This window comes from Desmodus rotundus, chromosome 12 (assembly GCF_022682495.2).
Source record: "Desmodus rotundus isolate HL8 chromosome 12, HLdesRot8A.1, whole genome shotgun sequence".
Taxonomy (NCBI): Eukaryota; Metazoa; Chordata; class Mammalia; order Chiroptera; family Phyllostomidae; genus Desmodus; species Desmodus rotundus.
In genome coordinates this window covers 18,928,418-18,944,879 of record NC_071398.1, presented here as the reverse complement: position 1 = coordinate 18,944,879, position 16,462 = coordinate 18,928,418, and the positions used below count along the sequence as shown (strand labels likewise).

The window sequence follows — 16,462 nt, the reverse complement described above, 5'->3', positions numbered from 1 at the left end:
AGTCTGTGGGAGGAAGGTCTGGGGGCTTCCTGTGTGTGGCTGCATGCACGTTCTAATTTTCACTCCCCGGAGTGCTATCGAGACTGAACATCTTAGTCATTGTTGTATCTTTTTAAAAGCTGCCTGCTTGTGTCACTTGTGGGGTTTTATTAGATTACTTATCTTCCTGTTAATGGTAAGACCTCTTTGCATGTACTACTTTTATATAACAAATTTTACAGTTATTTCTACATTTGTGCTTTATTGTTTAACCTTATTCTGGATTATTTAAAACAAAGACAGGTATTTAATTTTGAAGTCAACTTGTTACTATTTTCCCTTATTTGGTTTCTAGATTTCATCTGATGCTTAGGAAGGGTTTCTCTATTTCATGAAAATAAAAAATTTACTCACATTCTTCTTTTAAGGAAATCTTTATTGTTTTTCTTCTTTACAAAAGTTATGCATGCTTGTTGTCAAAAATGAAAGGGAAATAAATTAAGTAGAGTGATTATCTTTACGTTTTTCTATCAAAGAGCAAGGTTTCTCTCTCTCTCCCCCATTAAATTTCCTTTTGTGGCCCTCAGTGGAGATCCATGCAGGTCCTCCAATATAATGAAGTTTATTCCTAGAAAAATCTACTTTTCTTGATGGTGTTGGAAATGGGATATATTCTAATTGGTTGTTGGTGTAGAACAAACTATTTGTTTTTGAATGTTACTTTTTAACTGGTCATCATTCCTGATTTAAAATGGAACAAAATGATAGAAGTCTGTTTCCATGTGAAGACTGCCATATTAATTTCTCTCTCTGGGTTTCCCACCAGGGTAAATCTGACAACATCTGAGTCAGTTCGGCATTAATCTTGAGTTTTCTACATCCTCCTCACTAGGATTTTCCTTCCCTATGGACACTCTGATGCTGATTAAGTTGGAAGCTAAACCTGAAGGCTTTGCCACACACATTACACACAAAGGGTTTCTTCCAAGTGTGGACAGTCTGATGTATAATACAGTCAGAACTATAGCTGAAGCCTTTGCCACACTCCACACACCTGAAGGGTTTCTCTCCAGTGTGACTTCTCTGATGCCGAATTAAATGGGCGTTAACATGGAAAGCTTTTCCACACTCCTTACATTGAAAGGGTTTCTCTCCAGTATGGATCCTCTGGTGTACAATATAGTCAGAACTACAGCTAAACGCTTTCTCACATTCCATGCATTTGAAAGGCTTCTCCCCAGTGTGTATTCTCTGATGCCTAGTTAGTTTGGCATTGATACTGAAGGCTTTCCCACATTCCTTACATTGATAAGGTTTTTCTCCAGTATGGATTCGGTGATGATCAAGTAGGTTTCTTTTAGATGTGAAACATTTCCCACACTCATTACATTCAAACGGTTTCTCCCCAGTGTGAATCCTCTGATGCTGCATTAGTTTAGCATTGACACTGAAGGCCTTTCCACACTCATTACACTCATAGGGCTTCTCTCCAGTGTGGATGCGCAGATGCTGCCGAAGCTGGGAGTTACACCTGAAAGCTTTTTCACATTCGTTGCACTTGTAGGGCTTCTCACCTGTGTGGATTCTCTGGTGCTGGATCAACTTCCCTTTGACACCAAAGGCTTTTCCACAGTCAGTACACTTGTAGGGCTTCTCACCTGTGTGGGTCCTCTGATGCTGAATGAGTTTTGCATTATTACTGAAGGCTTTCCCACACTCTTTACACTGACAGGGCTTCTCTCCCGTGTGGATGCTCTGATGCTGCCTAAGCTGGGAACTGCACCTGAAGCCTTTCCCGCACTCATCACATTCATAAGGTTTCTCTCCAGTGTGGATTCTCTGGTGTTGAATTAATTTTGCATTAACATTGAAAGCTTTCCCACAGTCATTACACTCGTAAGGTTTCTCCCCAGTATGCACTCTCTGATGTGTGATATACGCAGAGCTGCAGCTGAAGCCATTTCCGCACTCCTTGCACTGATAGGGCTTCTCTCCTGTATGGATTCGCTGATGCCTGCTTAGACTCCCGTTAACACTGAAGGCTTTCCCACACACCTGACACTGATAGGGCTTCTCCCCACTGTGGACTGTCTGGTGTGTGATGTAATGGGAACTGTAACTGAAGCTTTTCCCACACTGCACACATATGAAGGGTTTCTCCCCACTATGAAGTCTTTGATGCCAAATTAATTTTGCCTTAACGCTAAAGGCTTTGCCGCACTCCTTACATTGGTAGGGCTGCTCCCCAGTGCAGCTATCTTGATGATGATTAAGTTGAGAGTTATACTTAAAGTTTTCCACTAATTCTTCACATTCAAAAGGTCTTTCTCTAGAATTACTTATCTCATGATAAGCAAGTTTTGTGTCAAAGTTCAAGGCTTTCTTCAATCCCATACACTTAGGGGGTTCCTCTCCAGTGGAGAGGATGGCATGACACTGGTTCAAGTTTGGACTCTGACTAAACAAACACTCCTCCATTGGGTCTGTGTTGTCTTCCACTGTTCCATCAATAACACTGCTGTTTTCTTTCTTCATACTTCCTACTAGGTGAACTTCCTGCCGTTGTTTTTCTGCAACATAGGCTTCTGAGAAGTCTGTTTCCTGGGAAAAGCTCCCCTGGAGTACAAATGATGCATTAAGTTTTTCTTTGTACAGTTCCTTTGTTACATCACTGTCAGTCTGGATATCAATATCTACCATAAAAAAAAAAACAAAACAAAACATAAAATGTCAAGTAAGAACCATGTTAGAAAAAAAAGAACTGTGCTAGAAAGAATAAAGGATCAGAATAATCAAAGGGGTCTTTAAAATCTAGGTCAAAGAATCTAAGGTTCATCCATAAGGTAGAATAATATGTAGCTGGCAAGAAAATGAAACAAATCCATATATGCTGACAGGAAGAGATGCCCGAGGTATACTGTTAAGTGGGAAAGCAAGTTGAGAAATGGTATGTAGAGTAGATTCCATTCATGTAAAGGAAAATTAAAAGGACTGACATAGACATATATATCTGTATGTGCCTAGAAAACTTCTGGAAGAAAACACAAGAAACTGAGCACTGAAAGTTTGGTAGGTCCCCCCACCCCCACCCCTAACACACACATTTTATACTCTGTGCTGTTGTGAACATGTGACAATATTATAAATTTGAAAGTAATGATTTTAAAAGATTACCTGCCTCTAAACCAATGACCAACAACATGAAGGCTGAAAGAGAATTCAACCTTCTCTTTGTCAACCTGCTGAAAGAGAATCCAGCAGTGGACAAAATTCTAGGTCCTATCCACCAAATGAGCATTCTTTCCATCACACCATGCTTTCCTACACTCTGCAGTTTCTCCTCAGTTCCCCCTATGTCATCGAGTCCTCTGTTAATAAAAATGGAAATAAGTAGGAAAAGGCACAGGATCCAACATGTGGCAATACTAGGGATGGCAAGTGTTAGCAATACCAAGAAGCAAAAAGGAAAGAAGTTTGGTTCTTTCCTCAGAACTTAAAACTCTTCGGCTGGGGTGGGGTGGAGGGATGGGGAGAAAAGGCATACAACTGTAATTGAATAACAATAAAAATTTTTTAAAAAAGAACCTAAAACTCTAGGCTTTCCAAAATTCCTCCTTCAACTTCTTTTTTCTCTACTTCAGAAAGGCTCTATTTAGGTCCACTACTGATCCTTTTAATCCCATCCTTTCCCGCCCCCTCCAGAACACTGCTGCATTCTCCTTGCCTTTCTTTTTACTTCTACACTCAATCCTAAAACTGGTCATCCCATAAAATTCTTTCTATAAACCCATTCATCTCTCTACAACCCCTATAGTCCCAACAGAGCTACATTTGACCTCTGCATTTGTTCCCAAATTTCTCAAAAGTGGGCCCCAAATGCTATCTCTATTTTTCATCTGTCATCTCTTCTCAACAGCATGTAATATGCCCCCTGCCCCAGTATGTTATTAAATTCACCCTCAATAGACTCCAATGACCTGAATCTCCCTAATGAATATTTTCAAAATACTATTGATTTCCCCCAATTATAAAAATAATATCCATCTGTAGCATCAGAAACTTACAAAAAAGAAAATTCAAATGACCTGAAATACAACCACCTGACAGTAACTACTGCCGATCTTCTGAGGCGTCTCTTCCCCAATCATTTTCCTTCCAATCATTTTTCTCAAAACATTTTTTTCAAAAATGAAGTTTTCCCTCCTTCACATTAATAATGATAATTTTCCAATGTCCTTAGATATTCTGTAGAAATATTTTTTAATTGCTAAATAGTACTCCATCCTACATAGGTACCTTCTTTTTTCCCAGTTTTATTGAAAAATAATTGACATACCTTGCTGTGTAAGTTTAAGGCACATTGCATGGTGGTTTGATTTACATATACAGTGAAATGATGACCACAATGGGTTCAGCTAACATCCACCTTCTCACACAGATAACATAAAAAAATAAAGGAGCCCTGGCTGGTGTGGCTCAGTGGCATGAGTGCAAGCTGCAGAGTCACCAGTTTGATTTCCTGGTCAGGGGACATGCCTGGGTTGTGGCCCAGGTCCCCAGCTAGGTGTGTGCAAGAGGCAACTGATCAATGTATCTCTTGCACACTGCTCTTTGTCTCCCTCTCTTTCTCCCTCCCTCCCCCCTTCTCTAAAATTAAATGAATAAAATCTTTTTTAAAAATAGGGAAAAAAATGTTCCCCTTGTGATGAGAACTCCCAGGATTTACTCCCTTAACAACTGTATCATACGTCATATAGCAGGGCTAGGTGGTCATCATGTTGTCCATTGCATCCCTAATACTCATCTCATAACTTTGTATCTTTTGAGAGGTACCCCAATTTATTCTTTCTATGTGAAAATTCAGGTTATTTCCATTACTTCATTATATAAAATTATAATGAAATTTCACGCACATGCATCTTTGTCTGTATCTCAATTACTTTATTAGGATATAGCTCTAAAAAGGACTATCCAGTTTATCAAGTACAAATTTTTAAAGGGCTCTTGGTATGTACTGCTAAAGTACTCTCTAAAAAACTCCCAACTTACGTTCTCCTCCAGAAGTCTATTCCTGTTTTGCTATACTCTCACCATCACTTACTATAATTTAGTTGTTTTCAATATATCGGTCAAACATCTTGTTGTAATTTGTATTTCACTGATTTCTACTGAGGGTGAACATTTTTTACATTGATTAAAATATGTGCTTCTTATGTGGATGAACCACTTACATTCTTTGCCAATTTTTCTACACACTGACCTATTTACCAAATCCCGTTGTGTGGCACATGTTGCTGATTACTGGTTGGTCAAATATCTGCTCTCCCTTTCTTCCTCACTACCACATCCTCCATTTTTTTACAAGGTAGCAATAAAAATTACAGCTAAAAACTGTATTTTCCGCCCTCTCTTGCAGTGTAGATGGCCATTTGCTCGTTCCAACAAATAAGATTTAAACGGAAATCAATAGATGGGGCTTCTGAAAAACAGTTTGTTTTTTTTTTAAAGAGAGTCAACTCTGCTGGCACAGGCCCTGTGCCCATGCCTTCCGGTTCTGCCTGCCTAAAACCTATTTGAGTCCTCACCCCAATAAACCTACACACGCTAACTAGACCAACGTTTCTATCTTCAGCTAAGGTCATGATGGGTTGTTCAAACACTTCAGGACTATCTGCTGCCTATAGAATGAAATCCAGACGCCTTTGATTAAGGATCTCCACAATATCATTTTTTTTTCTCCCTCTGTATGCCAACCACTTCAAATTCTCCATGTCCAAAACATATCTTTGTTGGTCAGGGATCACCTGGCTGAATGACAGGAACAAAAATCCCTCAAACCATCTTATTTTTTAAATTATTAAAGTATTTATTTATTTCTAGAGAGGGGAAGAGAGTCAGGAAGAGAGGGAGAGAAACATCAATGTGTGGTTGCCTCTCACGCACCCCCTTCTGGGGACCTGGCCTGCAACCCAGGCATGTGCCCTAACTGGGAATTGAACCTATGACCCTATGGTCCGCAGGCTGGCACTCAATCCACTGAGCCACACCAGCCAGGGCTGAAACCATCTTTTAAAAAAGGAGGATTCATTGAAAGGATGTAAGAGAATCTTTTGGACCCCAAAAGCAGGAAGTAAAGCTGGGCCACATGGGAAACGGGAAGTCATCTGGTAGCTACTCTGCTTGAGCCAGTGAGAACCTCATTATTTCAAGTGTGGTGTGGGAACCGAGAGTGTTGGCATCACCTGGTAACTTAACAGAAATGCAGAATCTCAGCCCTACACCAGATTGCTGAAGAACAATCTGCATATTTGTAAGACGCCCAGGTAATTCATTTACCCATGGTCTGAGAAGCACTGAATTGAGGGTACTCCCTCCCTTCTGCCTTATTCCCTACAACTTACTTTATAAAGCTGTCTCCTCCAAAACACCAAAAATAATAAAAACTAATATATCATCGAGCACACACTATAAACCACGTACATGACACACATTATCTCATTTGTCCTCAACCTGTTAAGACTAGCACTAATAACCTAGCTCTATTATTATTATTCCATGTTCACAGATGAGAACCTTGGTTCTCAGACAACTCAGTAACTGACCTGTCACAGTTACACAACTAGAAAGTAGCACAGTTGGGAATGAACCTCACAAAGTCTGCTCCAGAAACTATACTTTTAACCACCAGGTAATTATGCCATTTTGTGTGAAAAGACTGTTGATTCTGTATCCTCTGCATTAAACAGACAATGATTAGAGAAAAGGCAAGAACACCCACCCAAATTACTGAATCTATTCCTTTTTTTCTCAGCAAGGTAGAATTCTAAAATTAGGATTCAAAAGAGTTAGAATGAAGTATATGAAAAATGAGCTATTCTTAGAATTAGAAAGAAATAGCAAATTGTAAAAATAGTCAGAAAAAGTCTCAATTGAACCTGTCTCTGTAAATCACCAAAATTTATTTAAATTTTATTCTGTACAGCTGGCCAATAAATGTGGCGTGCTTATATGTTGCTAATACGTTAACTCAGGCTTACATGCTAACTCTTTCTTCCTAAAAGTTAAACTTTCCAGCATAATGGGCAACATGCGCCTCCCTTACCTGTCCAGAGGCCTGGAGGGTCTGAGCCTACTCCGGCGGCCAGCAGAGATGGGCTCCCCAGCTCACCTCCTCCTTCCAGTTGTGAGATCACAGCAGGCTTGAGAAGTGGAAATCCTGTTTTGGGGGCAAGGAAATAGGAGAGAAGGGTGAATAATCTCCCGTGGGTGAGTTCCTCAGCCTCTTCTCAGATTGGCTCTGCAGTGGAGAGGGAAGGTAAGAGCCCCAGGGTGTCCATGCCTAAGGACTGCTGGGGGGAGGGGTTCTTATATGGTGTATTGGTGGGGAGGGTCTTAAGAAGGGCCCCGACTGTGGGCCCAAGAGACTTCATGCAGAACAAACAGGGAGAATCTGTGCCAAGGGATGCCACTTTTTAAGCTTGGCCTGAGATATTCAGGGTACACTGACATCCTTGGAAAGACCTAAGATGCAGGCAGGGTGAGGGGGAACCTAAATATAACGCTGTGAAACAGGAAGTTACTTTTTCCACACTGTCCAACACATAAAAAAAATGCATACTAGTCCCAGCAAAGTCCTACACTGACTGTAAAAAGGGCTTGGGGTTTGCTCTTCCCAGCAACTGCTGGGTCTAGGGGACTAGGAATCTCAGGTGCTGGTGTTCCCACTCAGTGAAGGATTACTGGAGACCCCACCTGTAACGTGTAAGGGAAAAAGAAGTCAGGAAACCCCAACGGGCAGAATCTGGGTCAGGGGAAGAAGCCTTACCCAGGGAGGCCACATTCCCATAATTCTCCAGCATCACATCCCTGTACAGGGCCCTCTGTGCAGGGGACAGGCCATCCCACTCCGTTGGGGTGAAGTACACAGCCACATCCTCGAAGGTCACCGACTTCTGAAACAACAGGTTCCTGCTGCCCTAGGGCCAATTCCATGGCTCAGGCCCTAAGTAAGGGGCAGAGGGCAGTATAAGGGCTTGGGGAGGGAGCTTGTGAAGAGCACAAAATTAAGAACAAGGCGAAAGATTTGAGAAAAACACCTGGAAAGTATACCCGGGAATTATCTGACTTCTCTTATGTTAAAGAAACCTTATGTCATTTTTATACTTATAAAAAACACAGTAATATAACCATTCCCTCACAGGCAAATACAGCTCAGGACTGAACTGAGCATTCCTACTTCATCTCAAGATCTTGGCTTCTTCGTTCTGCTCCTTGTGCCTAACGTGAGCCCGGTGCTGCTCCCCACACCTTGCCCTCATCCGCAAACCTTGACCCACCCCGAAGGAACGGCCATGGCTTCCATCTCATCAGGCCCCATCTGCAGCCTGATTCCCATCACTAACTTTCTCACCATCAGCCTCTGCTTCAGAACCTCCAGTGGAGGAAGCTCAGTGCTGCCCAGAGTGGCTTGGAGACAGCAGTGGGGGGGTGGAGGCAGCAGTCCATTCTGCTTCCAGACAGGTCTTGCTGAAGACCTGATGTTTTCTGTTACCCTCTCCCATTCAAGCCCCATCCTTTCCAACTTCACCCAAGAATTTATGGTTCCTCCTCTGGCTGCTCCCTGCCCCACTCAGCCTTCTCTAACAACCTTGGGGACACACTGGCAGGGACTTGCCAACTCCTCTCTGCCAGGATCTGTCTTGCTTGACTCTACCAACCTCTACCCAGCAACAAATCTAGTCCAACTTCTGGGTGTTTCTATAAGTCACTTACTGTGTGACCATGGACAGGTCAAACAACTTCTCTGCACAAAATCAGATGCCTTCACTGTCCACTGCCACCACCCTTTAACCAGGTAAATGAATTCACAACGCACCTGGTGCCATCCACCACCATCCGTGCGAGAATCCTCAGCTAGAACCCTGGGGAGTCATTCTGAACTCCTCCTTCTCCCTCACCCCTACCTCCTAACTCTGACTCTAGGTCCTAAAGACTTCTATCTGAAGGATTACTTGAATTAGATTCCCCCTCTTTAACAAGTGCTTCCCTTGAGGAAGCCCACGTTGCCTGGACCAGTGGAATTCTTTCTGGAGTTATCACCCTGCTTTTGAACCTCCCTGAAAGTCATTCCCTACACAGCCATCACAGATCTGACAAAGTTAACATCACTGGTTCCATACGTGTCATAAGGTTGGGCCATTAAGAATCACACAGTGGGCCCTAGCGAGGTAGCTCAGTTGGTTAGAGTATCATCCAGATATACCAAGGTTGTGGGTTCAATCCCTGGTCAGGGCACCTACAAGAATCAACCAATGAATGCATAAATAAGTGGAACAACAAATCGATGCTTCTCTCTCTTTCTCAAGTCAATTTAAAACAATTTAACATTCACACAATGGCTGTGTGACCTTGGGCAAGTCACTCTATCTCCCTTTGCCTTTGTGTCTTTTGCGGATTAATGAGCCCAACCTAGCGCCTATCTCAGAGGGCAGGTGTCAGGAATGAGCGATCCATGCAAAGTGCTTAGTATGGTGCCTGTAGCATAGGAAGCCTCAAGCGATGTTACTGGAGTTACTGTGACTATGATTATTCCCAACCTGCCATCCATGGAGGCCCATGGATGAGCTTCAGGGGGTCCATGAAGTCCCTGAAATTGTATGGAAAATTTGGTTCGCATGTACATTTTTCTGGGGTAGAGGGTCCAGAGCTCTCATCGGAGACCTAAAGTTTGAGTCCGTGCACCCCAAGCCCTGAAAGCCTCTCAGGACACAATGAGACCTCATGTCCCACAGGGCTTCCAGTTTTTTTCCTCCCTTGACACTAACCCCTTTGTCTTCCCCTAAATTAGAAGCACAGCTGTCCTTTACACTGATCTGGCTCCTCTTCACCTACGCCCCAGTCCCTGGGAGTCCCAGTCCTCTGCTACTTCCTTCGTTCACACCCATACCTGCAGCATCCTACATGGTCAGCATCCACATCTCCTATTCCCTACAGTCCTCTGCTGGGGGAGCTCTTCTACCAGAGGAACAAAGAACCTCACTGTGTCCAAAACCACACCCCTGACTTCACGCACGCTCTCCTGCTGTTTCCATCCCTTCACATCGCCACTCCTTCCGCAAGTTCCAGTCTGGCAGGAGTTAGCATGGAGGCCCTCTCCAGCTTCCCTTCTCAGTTTCTTCGATTTGAAACTGTTCACAGGAAGACCTGAAGAACCCACAGCTCACCTGGGGCCAGGCTGTCAGGATCATGGCTGCCATTGCTTGGTCTCCCTCTCAGAGAAGGGCTGGAGCTAAGAGAAACACAGAGAGAAGCAGGTGTGAGGCAAGCCACCCCAATCAGACACGGAAGATCTAAGACACCAGTAGCCTGTGTCCAAACAGGAGTGCGAGCAGGAGGGGCCGTAGGAAGAAGGGGGGGATCTGTTCACTCGCTCAGCACCCAGGACTCCTCCCAGCCATGACACTGATGCTCACTACCAGGAACCCTAAGATTTTACAGTTCTGACATATACCATACACACAAAAGCATACCATAAAAATGTTTGCAGAGCCTAAAGAATACTAAAACAAATACTCATGTATCAGTGATTCAGCTCAAGAGACAGAACATTACCAAGATCTTTGATTTATTTCTCTTTCTCTGAACAACTATGGTCCTTGATTACACAGCAAGAGACGACAGGCTGGAGGGGCTGCAGCCCCAGCACACAGACCTAAGAGTCAGGGCCAGGGAGGCAGCGCCTACAAAGGAACAGCTGCTCCCCCACATCCTGCCTGTTTCCTCACACAGCTCAGTGTCCTCAAGAGTCCTAATGTCTCTGTGGAGACCTTGCGAGGTCAGCCTTCCTCATGACCCACACTTACCTGGAGGAAGCTGGGCCAGAGGTGAGGTACCAGGCTGCTCCTCATACTTTCCAGCCTCCTGAGAGCAAAGACGCCAAGACCTCAGCTTCCTGAGAGAGAGGATGGCTATGGCATCTAGGCCCCATGACCCCGAGCCCCTTGTTCGTAATATTCCAAAACACAGGGGCTGCTTAGTTTCTGATTTTCAAGATTTTCATTGATTCTAAAATCGGTCTTGAAATTTATACTGTCCTAAAATCTCATCTATGTCTCCCAGGATTTCAACTTGAGTGTAGTAGCAGAAAACACTGGTTTATGATTCTTTTTGTTTCCTTCATATCTAGAGGTACTTTGCTTTTCTCACTTCTTCTTTTGAATATATGTGCTTTCAGACGTTTTCCTTGGTAAGTGTTATGGATTGAATGTGTGCCCCCCCCCAATTATACGCTAAAGCTCTAACCCCCAATGTGACTATATTTAGAGATAAGACTGTCAAGGAGGTAATAAGGTTAAATGAGGTCATAAGGGTAGGGCCCTAATCTGATAGGGCTGAGACCTAGAGCTCTCCGTCATTGGCACATGAGCACACAATGAGAAGGTAGCCACCTGAAACCCAAGGAGAGGTGTTACCAAGAGCCAAATCAGCCAGCACCTTCATCTGGGACGTCCACCCTCCAGAGCTGTAAGATACGTTTCTGTTGTCAAAGCCACATGGTCGACAGCAGTTGGTTGTGGCATCCCAAACAGACTAACAGAGTAAGGCTGAGCAGTGGTTTATCTATTTTAATGTCGTTTCGTTTTAAATGAACCAGCTTTTTTGTTTATTTAGAACACTGCTCTTTTTGTATTTGTTTTTAATTCATTAAGTTCTGCTTTTTCATTCTGTTTCTTTAGCTCCATAAGAGACAGCTTCTGCACCACTGTGTTCCTTTTGTCTCACTCTTCGTCCAGTGCCAAAAGCTTAGATCAGCTTTGTGCAGGTACAACCTATCAATGCCTCTGTAAGAATCCACACCACAGACGCCTGACTCCTGCCCTGGGGCTTCTCTGGTGTCCTGTATAAAACACCTGCAGAAACCTGTGGACACCTGATCCCTGAAGTGCAGAAGAGTTCCTGTCTGCGGTGCCACCATTGAATGGGAGACAGAGATCAATGGATAAATGTTTTCCCTGTTAGTCCCCCACATGAGATTCCAAATCTCTTCCAGGATCCTGCAAGACAGAGCACCAGACTGACAAAGCACCCCTGTACGGCTCTCCTTCCTTCCCTGTCACTCCTCTTGTCTTTCCCTCTGCCCAGGACTACATTTCCAACTAAACTACCTGCACACAAGTCTTGCCGTGTGTTCTGCTTTGGGGGAAACTAGACTACAAAAGCCTTCTTTTCTAACTTCTTGAGGTTGCATGGTTTATTCATTTATTTTCATCCTTTCCTACTTGGCAATTAAAACCCATAAGGCCATACATTTTCCTCTGAATACACTATTAGCCACATTCTAGAAGTTTTACGTCATGTTTTAATTACTATTTTATAGCTAGTCAGCAACTGTGTTTTTCCCTGACCTAAGAATTGCTTAGGATAGTATGTTATAAATTTCTTCTCTGTTCATAATTTCTGGCTTTACTGCATGGTGTTTAAATAGCCTGATATATTTACTCCTGCTTTAAAGATGTTTGAGGTGGGTTTTTTTTTTTTTTTTCAGTTTTTTAAATAGCTGAAGTGGCCACCTAAAAAGTCTACAGATGCTTAAAAAGAAAACTCATTCTATGTTGGAAGAACATGTAATTCTATATGAATCTAATGAATCAACTCTACTGATTTTTATCGCATGGATTTTTCTCTGTATTCTGTGATTATGTTACTTAAACTGAGATAGCCTGTAAAGAGTGAACTCTTACAAAACACTAAGCCCATATGTATCATGGGCAAATCTTTTCAAATCTTGAAGGAATGAGTAATTCCAACATTATTTAAACTGTAGCAGAGAAGAACAAAATAAGTTTTCCAGTCTTTTGATCATGCCAGTGTTAGATAGGACAAGGGTATCAAGGTCTGGGCAGTTCTTACTAAACGCTATTCTTGTTAAATGTTAAAATGTAGCACAGCATTTTGCAGATGCAGCTGTGGCCACTTGAGTTTGTCCACCCAGGATGGGCTTGACCACCCAATCCAAGAGTTTAGTCAACTGTAGGAAGGGAGAAAGGAAAGGAGGGAAGGAGTAAGAAAGGAAGGAAGGAATCAACATACAGTTAACCAAACCCAGACAAATTTAGCCAACTACAAAAGAAGAAATCAACATGTAATTGACTGAATAGTGAACATCAGTACTGGCTAGGCCTCTCTTCCAGGAAAAGAGCTTTGGATGTGAATCTGTATCTTTTACTTGCTGCAAGTAGATAAAACTACCTAACAACGACCACATCTCGTTCTTGAATAGAACACCCTAACTGGCAAACCACTTGAGTTGGGTGACACCAGCACAATACAGATATGAAACCATAGACAAGTCTCATTTATGAGTACTGATGCAAAAAAAATCCTAAATAATAAGAAATAGACCCCAATAATCCATTAAAGTGATGTACCATGCATAAGAGGGGTCATCCCATGAACACAAGTAATCTTTTGTGTAATGACAACAAAAAAGAAGTACAAGAAAATGTACCTCTGGTCAATATTAGGATACAGATTAGTATACTTTTCCACATTAATAAATCAAAGCAAGATAAACATACTCTTCATCTAAATAGATGACAAAAGGTGTTTGATAAAATTCAACCTTCAGCCGTGCCTGGTATGGCTCAGTGGATTGAGTGCCAGCCTGCAAACCAAAGGGATGCTGGTTCAATTCCCACTCAGGGCACATGCCGAGGTTGCAAGTCAGGTCCCCAGGAGGGTGCGCACGAGAAGCAACCACGCACTGGTGTTTCTCTCCCTCTCTCCTTCTCTTCCCTTCTCTAAAAGTAAATACATAAAATCTTAAAAAAAAATTCTACATTCATGTTTAAATTTAAAAACTTATACCCTAGAGAAACTCTATGTGTAGGAGATATTACAGAATTATTCATTGTCAGCAGTATTTTAATTGCCAAAACCTGGAAGCAACTTGCATGTCCATTAGAATGCATAAGTAAGTTGTCATACAGTTTTTAACAATGGCACATTATCAAGCAGCAAAAATGAATGACTCAGTTACACAGAACGACATGGATGAATCTAGGAACACAATATTGAGTTACGCAAGTCTAGGTGACTACAAGCACTATGTCATTTTCACAAAGCTCAAAAGCAAACTAAACACATTATTTACATATACACATACACATGACAAAATTATTTTTAAAAACAGTAAGGCTATATTAGCACAAAATTCAAAACAGTTGTTGCCTCTAGGGGTGGCGAGCTGGGCTGGGGAGGCGCATAAACAAGCGCGGCAGTACCGGTCACGTTCTCCTTCTTAGTGGGGTGGCGTGTTCACGGTGCTCATTCTACTCTGATGCTTCTTAACTGGCAGACTAGATGCAGTCTTGTGTATATGTGAATGGCACTTTTAAAAAATACAGTCATCTCTATGATATAGAGTAATTTCTAGAGTATATTGTTAAATTAAAAAAAAAGGTGAAGTGCAAAAGGTAGTGTGCTCTCTTTTGTGTAATGACAACAAAAAAGAAGTATAAGAAAATGTGCTCTGCTCATTTATGCCCCAAGAAATGGAAGGATAAACCAAAACCTAAGGAGAATGGCTGCACCAAGTGTGCGTGGGACGTGGGAGAAAGGAGCCCTGGAATGGGGACAGGATGGAAGGAAACTGGGTAGAAGGGAGGAGGGGGAGTGACACTTCTCTGCATGTGTCTGACTTTCATAACCATAGTAATGTTTCACACACCCAAGTAAATATATGTACATACATATATAAAATCAACCAACCAGGAATGAGATGGGGGTAACAACCCACAAAAGGAACACAACAGCAAATGAGCCCAACGGTCCTACAACTGAATAACAGAACCACACTGAAGTGTTAGGAAAGAAAAGAACTAAGTAACTTTGGAAAACAGTATTTTAACTAAATACTGTAAGGCTATAGACCTGTACTCAAATGCTGCCCTCTAGTTAGTGATCATGGAAAAAAATAAAATGGAATAAACATTGCTAAGAGAGTCACTTAAAACAGAGCCCAGAGGCTCTTAAGGAAGTGGAGACTATGCACATTTTGTGCCTGTTTTCAGAGCTGCTCTTACTTAGCGAACTCCGTTGCTAAATCAAAACCCAAAACCAAGACCTGTTGCTAAACTCAGCTCAAGGCAGAGCCCTAAACATGCTGGAACCATAAACATCTTAGAACTGCTATGTGGATATATACCGACTTCTACTTCCTTCCTTAGTAGTTTTCACCTCCCTCACTTCCATATTGGAATTAACCAAACCCTGTTAACCTAGCCAGCAATCCTTCAATTGCATGAAAGAATTACATTTTGTGGTTTTTGTCTATATAAACCCTGCCTTTCTTTGTTCTCTCCAGAACTTAGTTTGGGTTGTTACCTGAATCCGCATCTCTTGGATTTGAATCCTTTAAGACCCCAAATAAACTTTTGTTTTATAGCCTCGGGTCTTTCTTGGTTGACACTAGTAAATTTGCCGGTCATGAGGATATGAATTAGCAATTCTGGAATGATTGTATGCGTGTTCTGGGGCGCAGCAATCAGTAATTATATGGTGCAAGCATTCCCAGGTCATTGTCATCCCACAGCTCACGAGTAGGGCCAGTTACCTTTTGGAACTGACGCCACTCCAGAAGACACCAGCTTCCAAAAGCCCGTTTCTTCTGCTCTTGGGTGGATGGGAGATGTCCTGCCTTTTGCAGCTCTTCCACTGGGCCTTGATTCACGCCCCTGTGTCAGGAACCAAAGGGCATACAATCCCAACCTGGTAATAGCCCCTGCACGACCTCCACATGTCAAAAGACTCGTGACTATCACCTCAGGCCGCTTCCCTCCTGCAAATATTCCACCCTCTGGATGCTACGGCACATCTTCCCCAAAGCCATAGCATCTTTTCCGAGCTAAGTATTCGGGGCTTCGTGGATTGGACAGTAACATAGACTTTGCTTCCCACGACACAGAACGTTTCCAGCCGTCAAGTTCAAGGCGGGAGACGAGGAGGGGCCGCCGCCTACAGGGGCAGGAGACGCAGCTCCAAACTGGTTGGAAGGGCATCCCTTATGCACCCAGAGCCTCCGGGAGGAGGGTACCACCCCAGCGCCCGAAGGCCCACACTCACCTCCGCAGCTGTAGCGGCTCCGCGGCACGGCCGGAAGTGCTTCTCTGGGCCGCATCAGAGCCTCTCTAGGAGCAGCGTCGCTCCCTCTCGGTGGTGCTCCGGCCCCGCCCCCTGCGCTCAAATGCCAGGGCTGGGGTTCCTTTCGTCTGTAGCTCCCTCCGGTGCCTCTGGTTCAGGTTGCCTTAGCTCTTGCGGGTGGGCTAGGGAAGGCAAGATTCAGAAGCCAGAGCTGGATTCAACCCGCGCTGCATTCAACATTTGGGGTGGTGCGAAGAATCTGTATATTAGTAAAGCTGTAGGTGCAACCAGATTTGGGAGTCCAAGGACTGGATCGGTGGTTTACATGGTATCAAACGCAAAG

The 16,462-nt window shown here is 43.2% G+C and overlaps 1 protein-coding gene across 4 annotated transcripts; it reads right to left on the bottom strand.

Moving 5' to 3' along the window:
• Positions 1–413: 413 nt before the first annotated feature.
• ZNF23 (zinc finger protein 23) lies at positions 414–16,201 on the bottom strand. 4 transcript variants are annotated; one of them, XM_071220031.1, is made up of 6 exons: positions 16,102–16,147; positions 15,593–15,713; positions 10,203–10,267; positions 7,805–7,981; positions 7,082–7,195; positions 414–2,672 (listed from the first exon to the last, which is right to left on the bottom strand). In XM_071220031.1, exons 4-6 carry the CDS (start codon positions 7,836–7,838, stop codon positions 868–870), a joined length of 1,953 nt encoding a protein of 650 aa, XP_071076132.1. In that variant the 5' UTR covers positions 7,839–7,981; positions 10,203–10,267; positions 15,593–15,713; positions 16,102–16,147; the 3' UTR covers positions 414–867. The 4 variants fall into 4 exon arrangements, with proteins under 4 accessions (XP_071076132.1, XP_045047855.2, XP_024411874.2 ...); XM_045191920.2 differs by having other exon boundaries at positions 7,805–7,931; XM_024556106.4 differs by lacking the exon at positions 15,593–15,713 and having other exon boundaries at positions 7,805–7,931; positions 16,102–16,201.
• Between the last annotated feature and the right edge of the window lie 261 nt (positions 16,202–16,462).

Excerpts from the sequence above, each read along its gene's own strand:
- ZNF23 (XM_024556106.4), bottom strand. The coding sequence starts at position 10,235 with ATGGCAGCCATGATCCTGACAGCCTGGCCCCAG. Across the intron at positions 7,932-10,202 it reads TCCTGACAGCCTGGCCCCAG|AAGTCGGTGACCTTCGAGGA; the intron begins GTGAGCTGTGGG and ends CTGTTGTTTCAG. Across the intron at positions 2,673-7,081 it reads CCCTCCAGGCCTCTGGACAG|ATATTGATATCCAGACTGAC; the intron begins GTAAGGGAGGCG and ends TTTTTATGGTAG.